Source organism: Salvelinus namaycush, chromosome 4 (assembly GCF_016432855.1).
Source record: "Salvelinus namaycush isolate Seneca chromosome 4, SaNama_1.0, whole genome shotgun sequence".
NCBI classification, from domain to species: domain Eukaryota; kingdom Metazoa; phylum Chordata; class Actinopteri; order Salmoniformes; family Salmonidae; genus Salvelinus; species Salvelinus namaycush.
In genome coordinates, this window is record NC_052310.1 from 37198224 (window position 1) to 37219100 (window position 20877).

A 20877-nucleotide genomic window follows, 5' to 3' on the forward strand; every position below is an offset into this window, starting at 1 on the left:
ACAATTAAATCACCATACAGCATAGTTGTATTGAGTTTAATGTACTTACATTGTCATCGGTAATGGGTTATATTGTAAATAAATCGTATTTGTCAAATCTTGAAACAATGATTTCTACCGTATGATGCATCATTAATAGCAGTACAAGACGATCTTGATAGAGTGTGGCTTTGTCCAAGGGACGCACATGCAAAGTACCCGAGTGTGTTCCCTCCAATCAGAGCGCTCTCTCACTCAACATTATCCAATGGGAAATATGTGCATGCAGGTTGCTGCACGGTTATCAGTGCATCCCGCTTCACTCACGCCATAGTTCGAGTCAATTTACGAAGAAAGCCGACCCTTATGGTCACCATCAAAACCACTAAAAAACATCATCAGATCCTTCGACTTCCGAGAGGATTCTCGATGTGGACGCATGCGGCAAACTCACTATTGACAGTCTGAACCGGAGAGACATTTTTTTTTAAATCAAACTTGTCCGACAACGCAAGAGAATTTCTCTCCTAAAGAAGTGTTTTTGTTTTCTGAAGTTTCAACCTTCAGTGGCTGCCGTATCCAGGATATACTTCAGAAGCTCCTGTAGTGGCCTCTGCTTATCGACCTTTATATTTATTACTTTCTCCGGTTTATTATTATATTTACTCGAGCAAATTTGGTGGTTCATGCTCCCAAATGTTAGCTGTTGGGCAGATGGATGCTAACAGGCAGAGTGCTTTCGTCCTAGGCAGTACACCGCTGGCAGCATTGCATAACATGACCGAGATGAAGACGTCTTTATTTCCCTACACTTTGCAGAATCATGTGGGCTTCAAGGCGCCTTCTCTCAATAATTTGAACGCACAGCTTGCCCTGGGGACACCACATGGAATTAGCGATATCTTGGGTAGACCTATCAACTCAGCTGGACAGCTGCTCTCGGGCTTTCCAAGGATAAACGGCTTGGCCACCGCAGGAATGTACTTTAACCCAGCAGCCGTTTCTCGGTACCCGAAGCCCCTGACGGATCTCCCAGGAAGAGCCCCCATATTCTGGCCCGGAGTGATGCAGAGCTCCCCTTGGAGGGATCCTCGAGTGCCCTGTCCTGGTACGCTTGTTATCTGGCTGTGTATAGTGCAAAAATGTTTAAATGCAGCTATACAAATCGTTATGTTTTACTTTTTTAATGTAGACATCTCTTGAATAGCCGAGGATATTTGTTTATTTGTTCGGTAACCTATGTTTTGGTTCTCCTTGTAAATAACTTATAACAACTACCTATGCATAACGATTTCGATGGGCTATCCATTTATATTGCTTCCTTTTTAATTAATATTCTAAGCCTAGCTATGATTGTCAACACGATGTCTCTCTCCAGGAGTAAACTCGTGACAACTGTTTACTACTGATGATGATATACTAATCACTGTTGTGTTTACATATTTTTGACTAGACTCTTCAATCTTTTTTGTAGCTCAAGCAAACATGATGCTCGACAAGGATGGAAAGAAAAAACACTCCAGACCAACTTTTTCTGGACAGCAAATTTTTGCATTGGAGAAAACCTTTGAACAGACGAAATACCTTGCTGGCCCAGAGAGAGCTCGACTGGCTTACTCTTTAGGAATGACTGAAAGTCAAGTCAAGGTATGTATCATTACTTGAGTCATCTTTTTACATTAATTAATTTATAAGCCTAAATGTTAATCGTTTTAAAATTAAAATTGGTATGTGGCAGTTCTGTGTGTTATTCTCAGTTATTATTATTAGCAGGCTTATTATTATTATTGCCAATATTGTTAACATTGGTGGTATTTGCCTATGCTGTTATTATGTTTTCATTATTATGCAATTGGAGCTATTAATAACTTCATGTTTAGCAATGTTTTTTTTTTGGCTCAAACTCAGATAGTAATACCTTTTATGTTGGAAGAATAATTACTACCCACTATAAGTATGTCTTATAATTGTATTTATTAAGTGTTTAATTGTATGTTATTGCTTCTCCCAATAGGTATGGTTTCAAAACAGGAGAACCAAATGGCGGAAGAGACACGCAGCGGAAATGGCAACAGCCAAAAAGAAACATGACTCTGAAACTGAGAAGATGAAGGAAAGCTCGGACAATGAGGATGATGACGAGTACAACAAACCTCTGGACCCTAATTCAGACGACGAAAAAATCACAAGACTTCTGAAAAAGCACAAGGCTACAAACCTTTCCCTGATCAGTCCATGCAGCAATAGCTCGGACACCTTGTGATGACCGTGACAACTTGTCGCGAAGAGACTGAAACACTCCACGGTGCTTCTAAAGCTAATTTAACCAGGGTATAAATTGTTCAAATGGAAAGAAAGGGCGCTGATGGGTGGTGTGAATGATTTATGTTGTACAAACGAAAATGTAAGTGAGATGTATATATTTTTTACTGAGTAAGTTATGTTATTAAACCAATGTAAACAAGACATGGCAGCCTTTCCCGCAAATCCCGATAAGCATATACCCTCGCAATATTATGGCTTCATTTTGTTATATTATTGCCGAATAATGTTACCCATTTCTCCATCTTTTACCATTCTAAATTCAATACAGGTACACAATGTATACATGCAAATGTTGTAAATTATAATGTAAAAAGCTTGTTTTAACGATTTCAACTCAGTTCTATAATTTGAAGGAATTTATGTTTTACCTCATCAAACAAAGATAGAGAACTGGACCATCGTTTATGTTGGAATAAGAGAGTATTATTACTTCTGCGAAGATGGAAGAAAAAAAACGTATTATGAATAAATTATTTAACAAGCTTTTGTTTTTAAAATGGAATTTTGTTTTTGAACAGTTTTCATTTTCACTCTTCATTGAATAACCACATATTTTAACATTGATCGGGACCCACTCAAATACTGAGAAAGACGGGTCTAATAAATTATAATGAACGGAAACCTGTTTGCTTCTTCTATCCAAGACCGTCTGAGATGTTTTGCAACACTTTTGTAAAACTTGCTTACGCAAGATGGAATAGCTCAATGTTAGTTGCGTTGGTGAAAATATAGGCCTATACTAAACTAATAGGCCTAGGTCTTGTGAAATGGGCCAACAAAGACAAACTATAAATTACACTTGACATTAGACTACTTGTAATGTTATTCTCAATATTATACTTCTCTTTTTTTGACAACGGTGTTGTGAATGATGGTGGTGATTAGGCCTAAACAATGCAATGTCTATACGTTTATACATAGGGAGTTCCATGAATATATAGGCTACATATAAAATCTGTATTTTTTTTCCAATTTTCTCAACATTTCAAAAACGAAATTGTCTACATTCACAAACCCAGATATGGTAAATGGAATGGAGGGTTGTTTATAGGTTATAGCCTCCATATGTTTGCGTTACAACCCCAAATTATAGCCTACTTTATGTTTGCAATTATTAGAGTTTGAAGTGTGTAGACTACCTTATCCCTTTTAAAGTATATAGACTTCACACATCTCAGAACAGTTCATTTTGAAATAGTGATTTTCTTTGGACCTAACGCTCTGAAGTGTAGTTTGGACTTTTGATTCGGGCTCATTCATGGTTAAAGTACAATAGGAGAGAGAATGACTATTCTACAATGTACGCTATATTTAAAGCACAAATCAATACATTTTCAGAAAAATATATGTCCATAGTGCTAGGCCCCTACAGGCTAATTAATTAAACTGCATATTGTACTGTATTTTATACCACGTTTCACTATTGCCCTATTACATTTATTGGTTATTATATAAATGCACTGGTTCTAACTTACTTGAAATATAGAAATTAGCAATTTTTCATTAATCCATAACTGTTTTCTATATATGTCTAACACGGGATAATGTTTTCGGCGTCCACACAGGCAGCCCAATTCTGACCTTCTTACCTCCACTAATTGGTCGCTTGGCCAATCAGATCAGCTCTGAAAAAAATCTGATGTGAAAAGATCTGATGTGATTGGTCAAAAGACCGAAAAATTATCAGAATTGGGCTGACTGTGTAAACGCAGCATAATAGGCCTAGAAGGCCAGTCTATCTGAAATAACCATAGGACTAGAATTACCAAAGTGGAGACTTAAACCTCGATCACACCGATAATGTCATAGCATTTTGGTTAAAAAAAAAGGAAATACACCCATTTCCAACGGAACGCCGCGTTTGCCTTGCACCATTGTGTTACAGATGTAGTTGCCGTGCGTTCTGTGGAGCATCAATTGGATTTATCGAACGGCTTGACAGAAATGGTAGAGAAGGTGAACGTTGAACTTTTGTTGCACACATGTCCAGATGATGATGCGTTAATTTTGCGCCATACCTCTGTAGGTGTGATCGAGGCGTTAAAGCTTAATGGTTTAACTTGATGTGATATCACGAACATCTTTGAAAACGGTAATCCCGATGTGCACGTAGCCTCTGAACGATTGTGGCCACGCATGCAAGTTGAGCAAGTTTTACAAATAATAAGACCTAATCAATCTTGTTGTGCGGTATGCAATGCTGAAGTGATAGATGCGGTGGAATGATGACAAAACACCCATTGAGTTCTAATGGTTTTATTGCTTGAGAACCGCATAACCAACACTAGAGGCCATGACGTCAATGGGGTATAGAATCTCTATCTGCTGAAAGAAGTGAACAAACTGCAGCTTCTTTAATCACGTGACCAGCGGGAAAAACAAGCAGTTTTGCCTACGAATCAAATCACACTGTTAAGACAACAAATTCAGCGGCAGTCACAAAATAATTTCCACTTGCGGTGATTTAGATGAAGAAAAAAAATCCTGGATCAATCTAACGGCTTCACACAGTCTGAACTCTGTAGTGTAGTAAATTAAATCAATAAAAGGAAACCTTCGCGTTTCATCAACAGCCTCCCCTAATCGCTTTTTAACGCTCGAACGAGCGATGAGAGGACCTTAATTTGCAACATAGCAGTGAAGGCTGTTGAAGGCTACATACACAATTCAAAAGCAATTCTTCCTGGTCTTTCCCGACTTTAGCGTTTTTTTGTTGATGTTTTTTTTTACAATGTATAATCAATACCTTTATCTATTAGTTGGACTTAACTATTTTATGTTAACTCTTACACAATTCATTTCTTTGTACAATACTTGGCACCATAATGCAGTAACAAAAATAGATACCCAAGCCTATCTAAAAACATCACATTCAGAACCATAATATTATTACACAGAAATAAGTTAGAATAATAATAATGAAATAATGTGAGACTGCTATATATGAAACAATATCTTATATGATCTATGGCACTGCTTAAAACATCCTTGGATAGGCTATATAAATCATGTTGGCTGAAAAGTTTTTTCTTTTCTTCTCTCCATTGTAATGTTAGATTCAAAGGTCATGGCTGATGAAACACCCAGCAGCCATATTGTCTCCATATACTTCAGCATAACAATTGTGGTAAGAATGATAAATTATCTCTTTAAAAAGTACAGTATATAAAATGAGATTCAGCTGATGTGAGGCATGGCAGCAATGACAAATAAAAAAAAAACTCGAAAATAAAATCTAAATGAAATTAAGTGAAAATATTTATCTATTCTAAACAGTGGGACCACAAAGTTTGGTCAGAAGAGAGAAAACAGCACTAAAACCATCAACAACTCTATGTTATACTGTCCAATGTACAAATAAACCTAACAATATAGATATACAATTTTTTTTGCATTGCACTTTTTAAAAACATCTTATGGAAGTAGCTTCTATGTTAGAGGCGTACCTAAAATTGCAAATATGGTATCTAAAATAATGTAGTTATGACTAATTTCTATTAGAGTTTTGGCAACAAGGCTGTGACATGGAAAATAGTTGTCCTTCCTTTCTCTGGGGGATTAGGGTGCGTCGCAATGGTGAGGTCAGTAAGATGTGTCTTATCGCAAACGTGTCTCGGGTGGGTAGTCCAGATACTGACATGTTGTGTGGAAAAACAACAGCTTGTATGAATGAGGTGTTAGAACGACTGCAACTGGTCAGCACTGCTGAAAAGTCTGTATAGGGTCTTCAGTGTGTGTGTGTGTGTGTGTGTGTATCCTGTGTCCAACTCTCGTGTTCTTCTCACAGAGGCGCTTCACGCAGATATCTTTTCCACCCTTTGGCACCACTTTCCTGACAAAATAAAGAAGAAAAAAACAGAGGCGCAATGAGAATTATGCCTCAGCGTCAGGCATGTACTATACAAACAACTAAAAAAATGCAATGCAAAAAATGTAGGAAACCGAAGCCTAATTAATAATAAGAATATTAATAAGAATAATAATGACGGTAAAAATCTATAATTTATTAATAATAAATAAAAATATTTACCAAGACATCACTGCACGTTACAACACTTGTGCTTATTTGCATTAGCTTTACCTGCCCCGGTTGTTAAACGAAAGGACAGGTAGACAGGCTGCCAGACAGAGGGACACAGAGAGACAAATGAGCCAGTTAGCAACAGTCCTGCCCTGAGTGTGAAGGGTCAAAGGCAAATGGAGCCAATACAAGTTTAAAGCTCCCAAACACGCACAAAGACACACGCCCTAAACTCACATACCAGGGGGGCGCACATATTTTCACCTGCGTGCTAACTACATTGGAAAAAATGTAAACATAGCAGAATGTGATTTTAGCGGGTGCATGTGGTTCTTGGCCTAGGTCTGGTGGAGTATCTCTCTGTACCCAGGTCCCCTCACACACACACACACACACTACTGTCCAGTCCACAGTAAGTAATGATGAAAGACTGAGGAGTTCAGCTTTAAGGCGCCTCTCTCTCTGTCAGCCTAACAGCCACTGTCTGACACTACAGACTCGAGGGACTGTGTTAAATACTATCTATAAAGTCAGTATGACAAAATAGCCTCTGATCACAATATGACTGTTGACAGCCAACCTTTGGTTTCATTATAGGCACATGCATAAGCATTTGCAGTAATAGGTCAGTTGAGTACTAGTTTTTGGTTATGATAAGGTAAGGTAGTTGTACTAGTCATATTCTTTAAAATAAAGGACTATACCGAATTCCATTCATTGAAAATGTCTGGAAATCCCAAATTCCAACAAAGTGCAAACTTAGTTTTCAATTGAAACAATAGAACATGATGAAATAATGTACTCAATTTCACACATACAAATCCATACACAGACAGACAACCACCCATACCCACAAACAGGCAAAACAACACAACACAAAAGTGGGCTAGGTCTGTGATGTTACCTTATGGTCCCCCATGCAGACGTTGGGCCCTATATTGTCATAGACCAAGTTCTTCTCCTCATTTTCAGGCTGAGAAAAAAAAACATCAAAATAATTATATTAAAATAACAGTAGTATAAAAATGTAAACAAATAACTAAAACATAATCGAAAGAGAAAAATGTTCCTCCCAGTGTGCCAAATCATTTTATTTGTTGCCATTTCGAGGTCAAATAAGCATTACTCGGATTTCATTTTAACAATGTTATTACAAGAAAATTCTTATCTTAGACATTTCATGCGGTGTTATTAAACCTGATCCTGAAGTAGCCTACAGTTGATTACATATGACTGATTTGTAACTAACAACAGAGTTTTAACAGAGTTAATACAACTTCAGAAAGTCAATATTGCACATTTTACTTGAAGATTAAATACAGTGAATGGACAGGAACTGTAAGGAAACCAGTTACCAAGACCATATTTACCTCCCAAACAAATGAGCTCATACAGCATATGAATGAATCATGTTTCCATATTTCACACAAAGGAAGTGTCAAAACACAGACATGAACCTCAGGCCTAGAGTATAATAAATCATTTCTCTGGTAGAACTGAAGACTTTTTAAAGAGCCTGAGAGCCGTCAGTTGTGACTAGGTGAGCGCTTCCACTTGAGAAGAAACAACGAGTAGCTTCAGAATGGACCAGAAACTTAAATCCAAATTAACTTCAAACCTATCCTGCTAGTCTAAGGTCACTGGTGCGCTGACGTGCACCGTGCGGCGGGTACCTCACTCTACCTTTCTATAGGGCCACGCACCGGCACTTTCCCCAACCGCCTGCCAAACGCATAAGTCGCTGACTCCTGGAGCCCGGGATACATTCATCACATAGAGACTTGATCATTTACAAAGACAGCATCAAATTGTGGATTTTCGGGCTGCATAATCTTTAGACAGATAAACAAATTACCGGGGGCCCTCCGGCAGAAACAGAGCGCTCGCTCCGCTGAGCATTCATTATCGCACATCCACCCTCCGGCACTGTGCAGCGCAGGCAGTGGGCAACCTTTGGCGTGTTAGGGCTCGGCAAGCAGAAAATAACATGGCGGCGAGTTAACCGACCATGCCATGATAGACGATGCCACGTGGGCGTCTGTTTTTCAGGCCCATGTCTCAACAATCTGTAACGCTGCCTTGGAGTGACTGAGCGTGTGTGTGTTTGTCTGTGGTGTGTGTGTGTGTGTGTGTGTGTGCGCGCACACGTGCGTATGCTCAGTGCATCATCAGCCAATCTGTGAACATTTTAACATTAGGCTCCCCTACATTACAAGCAATTAACCTGTAATTGAGAAAATAAATAACTACTATTTATGGACAATTTATAGCCTTTTTGTCTCTTTTTTTAAAACTAATGATGAGGGCAAGTATTTTGGAAAGGGGGATTAGCCAAACCTTCCTGTAAAGCCACAGCAGATGAGAAGAAAGGCTAGTAAGGAATTGTTATATTTTAGAAAGCCAACTTCCTTTATCTCCTCCCTTGTGTGTTCTGGAGCTCAGAGAACTGAGTGTGGTTGTGTGCAGACTCCCACTGTGAAGTGGACTACTGTACTGGGCTTTTATCCTGGAGACTCCTGCACACACCCAGACCATCAGATAAACGGCAGGCACAACTATGGTAGTACAGAAGAGAGGTGCTACTGTGGAGGAAGGGATGCTCTGGTGTTGTGTTCATTAAACATTCTCTCGTCGCCATGGACGGCAAGTTCCTCCCCGTACAGGGACATGTTCAATAGGGCACACCGTAGCAAAACGTTTTGCAGTGGACATGTTCAGACGGTTTCTCTCTGTTTCACCCCATTTCGGACAATTTTGTGCCTACTGAACATCTGCCATGCCATGTCAAGGTGGCTGCCTTCACTTAAATTTACAGCTGGCCTCGCCGGTGTAATCTAGTCTCATTTATCACACCAGATGCCTTCCAACAGCTCTATTGTCATGGACCATCTCCAGCTTAATCAAGTGTGAGTGTGCACTTTTAGACACAATACATTTCTCCTCTTGTCACCTTAAAAAGCATAGTAATCAAATAGGTGGACAAACTCAATCTATTCATTGGGCTGATTAAAGCAAAAAATGGGACACCTCAGTGTAAACTGAAATGACAGATTTACACAAACTTTTTTTCCCCGACAACAACCGCAACCAAGGAAAACTTACCAAAAAAGGATGCAGTTCTTAAAGTTGTAGTTACATGGAAAATGGTAAGTTAGGCTGATCGTAAACATGTTAAGAGATGCACTTTGTGAAGATGCCAAGTGCTGAAGAGGTCTTAGAAACACTTTTGCATTATCCAACCCCAGATCCGCCATGTTCTCTAAACATCACAGTCAGACGTGAACAACTTTGAGAGACTAGCATGGTAGATATTTCAAGTAATCCAGCAAACAACAGGGGAAAGACAACAGTCTGGAGCCCAAACTGGTGCCGTGCTGACGGGGAGGGAGGGGAGTGGTGGCAGATTGGTTGAGAGTTTACAATGCCTCTCCTGGATTTAGGCAGGGTGGTGGGCCACAGCTTTGGGTTCTGCCACTGTGTTGACTCTGAGGAAGAGCAGACAGAGGGAGCACAAGATCTCTGTCTTTACAGGGCCATTATGGCCCGCTGGCAAGCTAGAAGATAGGGGACATATATACTGTCTGTGTGGACCCTGGGCTTAAACTCACCGTATGAATATTCACACACAGTAAATCCCTCCATCTGGGAGGCTGGCAGAGCATGGGCAGAGCAGAGAGAGAGAAGAAGTGAGAGTAACAGAGTGGGTTGAAGAAAGAGAGAGAATGGAGGAGAGGGGAAGAAGTTGAGACGGAATGTGAAGGAAAGAGGGATGGAGGAAGAGCAGATGCCATAGACCAAGGGTGTGATGCTATCCCCGATTGGCAATCCAAGATTCTACATTAATCTGGGATACACCATGGGGTGATGGTCTGCCAATGACTGTTTTTGGCAGATCGCCGTGTGTATGTGTCTTAGGCTCCTTAAAAACTCACCTTTAAGACCAGGTCTTTAGCTGTGGCAGACATGAGGACGCGGTCACACCAGGCAGGGCATCTAGTGTTCATGTACTGCTTTCCCTGATTGCTGTCTTCACTGTACGGATAACTGTGGAAACAACCCGCCCCAAAAAACACACCATCGTCATACAATAATCAAGACTTCTGTGTTAATAAAGTGGAAGAAATACAAAAAGACAATTCGGTGTATTCTAAATTAGATTGTTAAAGGCATTCTTAGTTAGGGGCTAGAGCACAGAAAAGGAGAGAACACTGAATCTAAATCAGATACACAGCTTCGACTGTCTGGAAATCATCTTTTGATTAAACACACATGGATGGCTCAATCAGAGAAATGTTTACAGGCTCAGTGGATCTCCCCCACTCTCTCCCCCCTCCACATCCCTATGCAGCCATCAAAAAGAGATTAGGGCTGTGGCAAATGGCCAAGTGAGATTGTATCTGGTAACAGGAGGAACAATCGGATGATTTAAGTAGCCCGGGCCCGCCGGGAACCCTATCGAGCCGATGCAGATTTACATTGTTGAGAATTCAATTTAGCCCTACAGCTCATCAAACTGCATTAGATTTACATGCCACCAATCCAATTTGTTTGTGCGGCTCATCAGGATAGGACCGGGTTTACATACTGTAATACCAATCCAATTTGCTCCTTCAGTGCTACACACAGGGCTCACCGTGGCGTAACGCAACACACGTTTCCCCCCGGGGCCAGTAATAAACGAATGACAAAATAACCCCAGCCGTCCGATATTATTCTCCATTGTCGAGAAGCTCAGGTGACGACGTTAAAAGACTTGAAAGTAACAGTGCGATTATTATGTTTCTGTGTCTGTCTGTTTGTGTGCGCACACATCTTCCTGTGTATGCACGTGTGTTTTACACCATAATGGGACGTGACCCCCCCACTCCCAGTATTCTCCAGTCAGTCAGATGGGTCCATAGGTCCGAATGAGAGGCTGCTAGCACACAGCTATCGGATACATTCACCTAGCTAAATGGTGGCTGCTACGACACACACAGGCACCTCTTTAGGCCAACCAGCCATGCTGTGCAGGGCAAGCCATACACTGTCACATTGCAGCCATGAAGGGTGATTGTGTCACTCTCAGGCATCCAGGCAGGAAACCAACTGCGCAAACAGAGGCCTGGTAAACACCTCCAGGCGTGCGCACGTACACACACACACACACACACACACACACACACACACACACACACACACACACACACACACACACACACACACACACACACACACACACACACACACACACACACACACACACACACACAGCACAGGGGGGATGCTACAGTTGTGCCATAGCGACCAGTACGACCACAGACTGGGGACTACGGGAGGGCGGACCGGGGCAGAGGGGGGGGGGATAGGGGACGAGAGGTACCCACATCCGGCCAGCGCACAGCACCCCCCCTGCTGGGTGAACAAACAGGCCTGCAGAGGGCTCCTTTACAGAGCCCCCAGCCTCCAATTAGCATTAATGGCACGTTAAAGCATGTGGAAATGCAGCAGGTTTTGGTATGCTAAGGAAGGGATGATAAAGGGATCCTCCGGATGAAAGTCTTTCATAGACGTGAGGAAGAAAAGGACGAGGGATGCCGAGCGAGAGAGAGAGGAGAGAGAGAGAGAAGAGGGGATAGAGAGGGCTCAGACAGTAAAATGAGAGTGCGGGAGGAAAAGAGCAGCGTCATCAAAGTGGCTCGATCTTCAGGGGCTGGCCTAGCTACAGACTCTCCAGTCCATACAGTGAACTGGCCCTAAATGACTATGCGATCTCTCTATCGTAAGGGAAATAAAAGGAGTATCAACCTATCGTAGCAAATTGCTGTGGAGCACATTAACAAAAAACAAAACCACTATTACCTAACTGTTTTTGATAATGAAATAACAAATCGGAAAAAGGTTATTAATCATCGTATAAGGGGATTAGCGATACTCAACAATGGCAATTGAACGATAATGTCTATCTGCAGGCAGTCTTACCCTACACTCCTCCTCCCCTTCTCACCGCACCCTCCAATGGCTCCAATTGAGATAACAGGTCCTAATGCAACAGCAAACATCAGTGGCGGCTTTGGGGAGCACTGTGTGATTAATGTGTCCGATTAGCGCAGATACAAACGTATCTGAAAGCAAACGGGGCTAGTGGGTGTGCGCGGCCGGAGCCCGTCAGCTCCTATCGGTCTCTTATTGCCCGCAGCAAGACTAATTACACTAATTAAATGGGGCCGAGTTGATAAACTCAACAATCGCCCACCTGTGTGTATGAGTCTGCCATGTTCGCTGTGAGACCAACACACCCACACACACACGCTGGCCCAACTTCAGTCCCTCAGGTAGGCTACTGTGGTGCTGCTGCACCTGGCTTAACTACCTAGACCAGAGGTTCACCCGCAGATCTGCTAACAGCTTCTATGAACCACCTGGGTGTAATGCATAGTGCATTGTGAATATATTCACATGCAGTCATAAAGGTGGTTATAAGGAGCCGTGAGCTGTTGCCAATGCTTATACTGCAACCAAGATGCACTATGGGATGACAGGAAGCATTGGAAATGAGGAAGTCAAAATGTGCACCTGTACACCATTGAACACGTCCTCTTTTGTTGGGTTATAACCTCTAGTGTAAAGTTCACAGACTTCAACACGGGGAACTTCCACATAGCCAACATGTCTCTCAAAGCCACCGCACCATTACTCATTCTTCATGTGGGTTTTTAATGTTCGACTTCCTGCTGTAACATCACTCGTAGGTTTTTTTTCTGGTAAGTGTCAAACGCCTGTCAGTCGTGTGTTTGAGCAGTACCAAGCATCGGCGATGTGAAACCCAGCCCTACTGTGTGTCAGTCAGTCCTGGGTTCAAAAACTTTTACAGTTGGCTTTAAACGTGCCAGATGGGTGGGGTTTGCATTTGCACTTTTGCAGCTATTCTATTGGTTCCATTGCACAAGGAAGTTCAATTATTTGAACCCAGGTCTGGTATCACTCAGCCTCACCATCCAGAGAGAGAGAGCGGAAATGGGCCGGGCCAGGCCAGTTGGGAGCTCTTGTCCCCAAGCTGCAGTCACCCAGCACTGTCGAGCTCCATCCCCGTTCTGTTGTGTCCAACATTTCCTATCTCCTGGCCAAATTCCGTTATCTTGTTTTACATAATGACAAATAAGTGACAAGCCAAACAGGGGCCAATTGAGTGTGTCCGTATTTAACAAAGGGAATATAAACTAGTGAATACGGGCAGGGCAGGGAGCCAGAGATAAGATTGGTTACAGTATGAATGACACAAGGGCAGAGGTAAGGAGGGGCATCATGGGGCTAATGTCACATGACTCAGTGTCGATGGGGCCGTATGGACGCAGGGATTGGCTTAGCTGTCAGGTTATTTTCTTTTTACGGTAAAGTAAACTTTTCTTCCTCCCAAATGACTCACCTCACCCGCTCCGCCATATTTGTTTACCATTATCAGGGGAGGCTTGGCAAAGCAAGGACGGAAACGAGGAGCGACACACCTCAATTTTCATTCACAAAGATCAGCCGCACAAACTGCTATCAATAAAGCTCCCTGAGTGTTTGCTCCACATTTCAGGGTTGGGGAGCTCTCCGCCACAACATTGGCCCAATACAAACACAGTGTCAAATGCCACAGGTTGCTCAGAGGTGGTGTGTGTGTTAGACAGACTGCTACACTCTGTGCAAGAGGTTCTGTATCGGTGAAGAGCTGCAACTATTCAGCAGCCCACTTTCCACTCAGGAGGAAGTCTTGAGCGTCTGTTTAACCCTCTCTGTACCAGAGCCATTTAAACAAAAGGCTCCCTCTCATCCCAGCGAAGCATCAGCACAGGGAAGAAGCACACAGACACACGGCCATTGTATATATCCTACAATAGCCCCTTCCACATTTTCAATGGATCCCCAGCAGTTAGAACGATGGATGTGTTCAGAGTGTGAAACAATGTTCCTCTTCAGCTGATTGTGTGTGATAACGCACGATCTCATCAACAGCAAACAATATCAGCTGTGTGCGTGCCTTAGAATCTCTCTCTTGCGGCGCTAAACGAAACAGTGGCTAACGGACATCTCTGGTACTCCATAAACAGTTATGCGCCTCCACCGCAGTATAGGAGAACCTTTCAGAGTACAGGACTTCACTTGCACTGGCCATCAGATGCACGCGCACGCACATGCACACACACACGCACACCACTCTTAAGAGGCCCAGTGGGTGGGATCTCAATGTCTTCCTCATTCTGCAGGGAGAGTGAGTGTGCCAAGGCCCTACTGGCTCATTCACAAATTCCACCATTCAATGAGGAAACATCACACTCAGTAAAGCACCGTTATCCAATGGTGAACTGTTGGGAAATTGAACATGGCCATCAAACAGAGATAATGCTTAGCATTCAGCTGTTTGGTTTCAACTGCTGCTTGTTTTCTGAGGCAGGGCACAGGGCATATGGACAGACGAGTGTTTTCGAGAGCATGTCCTGGAGAATTGGCAGATCACCATTTATGTCATTGGACCAAACCCTATTTCCCCGCCTAAACTGATGGGCAACCACACAGGCAATCGTTTTTTCTCAAGGTTTTCTTCCGCCTGCATTGTAAACACTGTGTCTTTTCCCGGGGGGGGGGGGGGGGGGGGGGGGGGGGGGTCAGTCTTCGGCCCATCGTCATAGACCCGCCATGTTTGGAAAATGTATGCTAACATGCCAAGGTTGGTACCGGGGCGCTCCCAGCTTCCTGTTAAACAGTTGTCTCTTCACTGTTGTGTTTATCAGCCCTCCTCCTCGCACACCCTGCCCCTCCTCATCTCGCGACCCCCTGGCCACTTTGCTCCTCTCGCCCCTCTCGTCCCTGGCCTGTCTAGACTTGGCAAACACAGATGCATGGGACAGGAGCCATCCTTACTAGCTCAAGTGTCTTCCCATCCTTCTCTTGTTCCACTCTCACTATCCCTCTTTCCTCCTCCCTCTCGGAGTAGTCGACTCATTGGGGCTGTACACTGATAGAGTTAGAACGCCAGTCTGTCTGATGTCGCTCAAAAGCTCCATCCGAGCCCATTCAGGGTAATCTGGTTAAAGCAGGAATACATTCTTCCCCTACTCTCTCTTTGTTCACTGAATTTCCCCCCGCTCCAGGTTTAGATTACATTTTTGCATCGATCTTAGACCCCCCCCCCAAAAAGAGCAAATAAATCAGATAACGGGCAGTACTAAAAGCATTCTCCTAAAATCAATCAAAATATATGAATAACATAAGTTACTCAGCCTCCTCAGATGTTTTTGGGAGATTACCTTAGTTATGCTATTCCAGCAAACATAATCAGAAATGTACCATTCCAAGTATACCATTCAGTTATTTTGAGTCTTGGGTCCATGCTGTTGTTTGTTACAAAAATGATAGTCTTCGTACTATCATCTTTTTGGGGGGGGGGGGGGGGTGGATGGCTCTAACTATTTTTATCATGAGGTTGGTTTCCAATTGATAAACTCGTCTTGAAAGATTGTGCCCTGCTCCCAACTACTAAACTCCAACAGATATCGCATTTTAGATTTTAGCATACTTGTGTGTATGAGTGTGTGTGCTTCTGTGTGAATGGGATACCCCGCAGCCTATCAGCGTGCGGCAGCCGGCTGGCACCAGGTACAACTCTCGCGGGCTACGGCTAAATTCCACACCCCGGTGGCCGAGTGCTTAGACATGTCACGGGTCAACTTTGACAGACGACGTCTTGAAAGTGGAGCGATATTATATCTACAGCTTGTAGCACATTCCAGAAATGCAAACATGATGCACGAGAACGTACGGGACAGACACTAAAATAATGTATAGTCTCAATAACACTATAGTGTCTTATTCTAAAAATGGAATGGAATCTCGAGTTTGGGGTGGTGGAGCTTTTACTGCAGCCTGGTGGAGGTGAAAGAGGATCATCGTTTTTTCCCCCCGCTGTTACATATTTTCACAACCTCATACACACAGCTCTGGCCCTGTAATTCATAAATGGTCTCAGAGTAGTAGTGCTGATCTTAGCTCAGCCCCCCCCCACCATCCAGACAATCGCACTCATTATTATCTAAACAGACAAAACTGATCCTGTACCAGCACTCCTACCCTGAGACACGTTGAGAATACAGACCCTGATCCCAAAACCAAAATAAGTGAGGGTTTGATGACATCTTTATCTCCGGCAACATGCTAAATGACCTAAAATACAGCAACTAGGCTATGGTTATCCAATTACATAGGTGGACATAGACTTCCACATGCAGGATTAATTCATAGAATAAACCGTATTGAACAGTATTGATTTCTAGATTGAACGTAAGCGAGCATGTGTGTATGTGCGTGCGTGCAGGGGGCCTCTGTGGCTTGTGTTAAGGGGAGTAATAACCTCACAGATGGTGAGGGGCTGTTCCGGAGCAGGCTACGTGATGGAGAACAATCATTGAGTGCTTGATTGCTCATGGAGCACAAGGATGATCTGACAGGGGGAGGGGGACAAGTATGTATGCAGTGTGTGTATGTGTTAGTGCAAGTGTGTGTTATGTGAATGGGAGAAGGTTGTTTAAGTTTAACTAGGCCATTTCTACACATTAACCGCTGACAAGGAAGTGGCTTGTATCAGACGCTGAGTGGATTGAATCAAATTTCATACGCTATGCCCAGGTTTTTAGCAATTTGATTCATCATGTCCCCATTAGGTGAACATCATTCGTATTCTTTCACAGCAAGCCTGTTCATTCACTCGGCAGGGAGACGATGATTCAATATTATATTATGGATAGATAGGTGCAAAAGTCACTGATTGTAAAAGGACAATAAATCCAGACGTCACTTATGCAAAGCGATGTAAATGGGGTCCCTGATTAAGACACGGAGTAATTTAAAAACAGTGACTGGCAGGACCTTGACACACACACACACACACACTCTCCACCGGTCCGGCTCCACACCCGCCTCCAGAGCAGTTTATCAAGTAATTATTGTTTGATTACAGCATTTCATTATCTGCACTGATTGAGTCACGAGTGACAAAGGTCAAGCGCCATTATCGCGCCACCGCCAAAACATATTCCCACACAGGCCGGTGTGTGTGCTTGCCCTCCCTCTGCTCTGAAAAGGGCTAATTGCAAATGCATTTGTTTGAGGAAGAGGAGACGAGAAGGATCCCCCTCTCCATGGTCCCCCAACTCCCACCGCGACGGAATATCAATGCAGTGCTCTTCACACACACAAGCAAGAACAGACACACACATACACGTGCCTGCAACCGCACACACAAATACACGCGCACACACCCCCACACACACACCCACCCACCTACCCAGGGGAGCAGTTTAGAAGCACATCCAATCATACTAAACAATTGATAACCATCAAACATATATTTGGCACAAACAAAGCCATTTGGCCCAAGAGGGTTGATTGAGTAATGTTAAGGCCCCATACCATTAATGGAGCAAAACATCAGCCTGTTTGTGCACTGCTGATTTACTCTGCTCTTCAGTGATGTGGTGCTTTAGTAAGGTTAGTAGTCCACTTCTTTTACAACACATTCTTACCAATGGATAGAATGAGTCCTTCCAAAAAGTAATGATTTGTACACCGTTAACTGAATCCTGGATAACTAAGTGAATACCTACTGTGACTAAACACATGGTTAGAATGCAAGATGAAGGGTATGAGGGGTAGGCACACCATTTCATGGCCAATGATAGTGAAGGGCAGAGAGTAGGCCCTTTATGGGGTAATAGACAGGGGTAGTAGCTAATATACAGGACAATAGATAATTACAGGTAGGTACCAATACAGGTACCAATTAATGTGCAGGGTAATAAACTCAGCAAAAAAAGAAACGTCCTCTCATTGTCAACTGCGTGTATTTTCAGCAAACTTAACCAATGTAAATATTTGTATAAACATAAGATTCAACAACTGAGACATAAACTGAACAAGTTCAAGAGACATGTGACTAACATAAATTGAATAATGTGTCCCTGAACAAAGGGGGGGGGGGGTCAAAATCAAAAGTAACAGTCAGTACCTGGTGTGGCCACCAGCTGCATTAAGTACTGCAGTGCATCTCCTCCTCATGGACTGCACCAGATTTGCCAGTTCTTGCTGTGAGATGTTACCCCACTCTTCCACCAAGGCACCTGCAACTTCCCGGACATTTCTGGGGGGAATGGCCCTAGCCCTCACCCTCCGATCCAACAGGTCCCAGACGTGCTCAATGGGATAGAGATCCGGGCTCTTCGCTGGCCATGGCAGAACACTGACATTCCTGTCTTACAGGAAATCATGCACAGAATGAGCAGTATAGCTGGGGGCATTGTCATGCTGGAGGGTCATGTCAGAATGAGCCTGCAGGAAGGGTACCACATGAGGGAGGAGGATGTCTTTCCTGTAACGCACAGCTTCGAGATTGCCTGCAATGGCAACAAGCTCAGTCCGATGATGCTGTGACACACCGCCCCAGACCATGACGGACCCTCCACCTCCAAATCGCTCCAGAGTACAGGCCTTGGTGTAACGCTCATTCCTTCAACGATAAACGCAAATCCGACCATCACCCCTGGTGAGACAAAACCACGACTCGTCAGTGAAGAGCACTTTTTGCCAGTACTATCTGGTCCAGCGACGGTGGGTTTGTGCCCATAGGCAACATTGTTGCCAGTGATGTCTGGTGAGGACCTGCCTTACAACAGGCCTACAAGCCCTCAGTCCAGCCTCTCTCAGCCTATTGCGTACAGTCTGAGCATTGATGGAGGGATTGTGCGTTTCTGGTGTAACTCGGGCAGTTGTTGTTGCCATCCTGTACCTGTCCCGCAGGTGTGATGTTTGGATGTACCAATCCTGTGCAGGTGTTGTTACATGTGTTCCGCCACTGCGACGATGATCAGCTGTCCATCCTGTCTCCCTGTAGCGCTGTCTTAGGCGTCTCACAGTACGAACATAGCAATTTATTGCCCAGGCCACATCTGCAGTCCTCATGTCTCCTTGCAGCATGCCTAAGGCACATTCACACAGATGAGCAGGAACCATGAGCATCTTTCTTTTGGTGTTTTTCAGAGTCAGTAGAAAGGCCACTTTAGTGTCCTAAGTTTTCATGACTGGTACCTTAATTGCATACCGTCTGTAAGCTGTCAGTGTCTTAACCTCTCTGGGATATTCGAGACGCAAGCGTCCCACCTCAACTACAGACAGTGAAATTGCAGGGCGCCAAATTCAAAACAACAGAAATCCCATAATTAAAATTCCTCAAACATACAAGTATTTTACACCATTTTAAAGTTAAACTTGTTATAAATCCAGCCACAGTGTATGATATCAAAAAGGCTTTACAACGACAGCACACCAAACGATTATGTTAGGTCAGTACCTAGTCACAGAAAAACACAGCCATTTTTCCAGCCAAAGAGAGGAGTCACAAAAAGCAGAAATAGAGATAAAATTATTCACTAACCTTTGATGATCTTCATCAGATGACACTCATAGGACTTCATGTTACACAATACATGTATGTTTTGTTCGATAAAGTTCATATTTATATCGAAAAATCTCAGTTTACATTGGCGCGTTATGTTCAGTAGTTCCAAAATATCCGGTGATTTTGCAGAGAGCCACATCAATTTACAGAAATACTCATCATAAACATTGCTAAAAGATACAAGTGTTATGCATGGAATTTTAGATCCACTTCTCCTTAATGCAACCGCTGTGTCAGATTTCAAAAAAGCTTTACCGAAAAAGCACACCATGCAATAATCTGAGTACAGCACTCAGACAACAAAACAAGCTTACAGATATCCGCCATGTTGTGGAGTCAACAGAAGTCAGAAATAGCATTATAAATATTCACTTACCTTTGATGATCTTCATCAGAATGCACTCCCAGGAATCCCAGTTCCACAATAAATGTTTGATTTGTTCGATAAAGTCCATAATTTATGTCCAAATACCTTCTTTTTGTTTGCGCGTTTAGTACACAATCCAAACTCACGAGGCGCGGGCAAGTCCAGGCGAAAGTTCAGACAAAAAGTCATATTACAGTTCGTAGAAACATGTCAAACGAAGTATAGAATTCATCTTTAGGATGTTTTTAACATAAATCTTCAATAATGTTTCAACCGGAGAATTCCTTTATCTGTAGAAATGCGATGGAACGCAGGTCGCTCTCACGTGAGCTCGCGTGATCAGCTCATGCCACTCTGGCAGACCTCTGACTCAATCAGCTCCCATTCCCCCCTCCTTCACAGTAGAAGCATCAAACAAGGTTCTAAAGACTGTTGACATCTAGTGGAAGCCTTAGGAAGTGCAATATTACCAAATTTCCACTGTATCTTGGATAGGCAAAGAGTTGAAAAACCACAAACCTCAGATTTCCCACTTCCTGGTTGGATTTTTTCTCAGGTTTTTGCCTGCCATATGAGTTCTGTTATACTCACAGACATCATTCAAACAGTTTTAGAAACTTCAGAGTGTTTTCTATCAAAATCTACTAATTATATGCATATTCTAGCTTTTAGGACTGAGTATCAGGCAGTTTACTCTGGGCACCTTTTTATCCAAGC

At 43.0% G+C, this 20877-nt stretch overlaps 2 protein-coding genes across 3 annotated transcripts in view; one reads left to right on the forward strand and one right to left on the reverse strand.

Moving 5' to 3' along the window:
* The first annotated feature begins 675 nt into the window (after window positions 1-675).
* nkx6.2 (NK6 homeobox 2) lies at window positions 676-2242 on the forward strand. Its single transcript, XM_038990498.1, has 3 exons — window positions 676-1087; window positions 1454-1626; window positions 1994-2242. Exons 1-3 carry the CDS (start codon window positions 676-678, stop codon window positions 2240-2242), a joined length of 834 nt encoding a protein of 277 aa, XP_038846426.1.
* A 2302-nt stretch (window positions 2243-4544) lies between these two features.
* LOC120046491 (inositol polyphosphate-5-phosphatase A-like) overlaps window positions 4545-20877 on the reverse strand; it is a 197177-nt gene continuing 180844 nt past the window's right edge. The window contains exons 13-16 of one of the 2 annotated variants that reach the window (XM_038991773.1): window positions 10258-10369; window positions 7230-7298; window positions 6386-6422; window positions 4545-6136 (exon numbers count right to left, since the gene is read on the reverse strand). In XM_038991773.1, the coding sequence (XP_038847701.1) occupies window positions 6099-6136; window positions 6386-6422; window positions 7230-7298; window positions 10258-10369 (256 nt within the window). In that variant the 3' untranslated portion in view covers window positions 4545-6098. Of the gene's footprint in view, window positions 6137-6334; window positions 6423-7229; window positions 7299-10257; window positions 10370-20877 lie in introns of both variants that reach the window. The other variant, XM_038991772.1, reaches the window with a different exon arrangement.

What these genes read in the sequence shown, in the direction of transcription:
- nkx6.2 (XM_038990498.1), top strand. Translation starts at nt 676, where the DNA reads ATGTTAGCTGTTGGGCAGATGGATGCTAACAGGCAGAGTGCTTTCGTC. An exon ending in TCCTCGAGTGCCCTGTCCTG is followed by an intron (nt 1,088 to 1,453) that starts GTACGCTTGTTA and finishes TCTTTTTTGTAG; the next exon opens with CTCAAGCAAACATGATGCTC. An exon ending in TGACTGAAAGTCAAGTCAAG is followed by an intron (nt 1,627 to 1,993) that starts GTATGTATCATT and finishes TTCTCCCAATAG; the next exon opens with GTATGGTTTCAAAACAGGAG.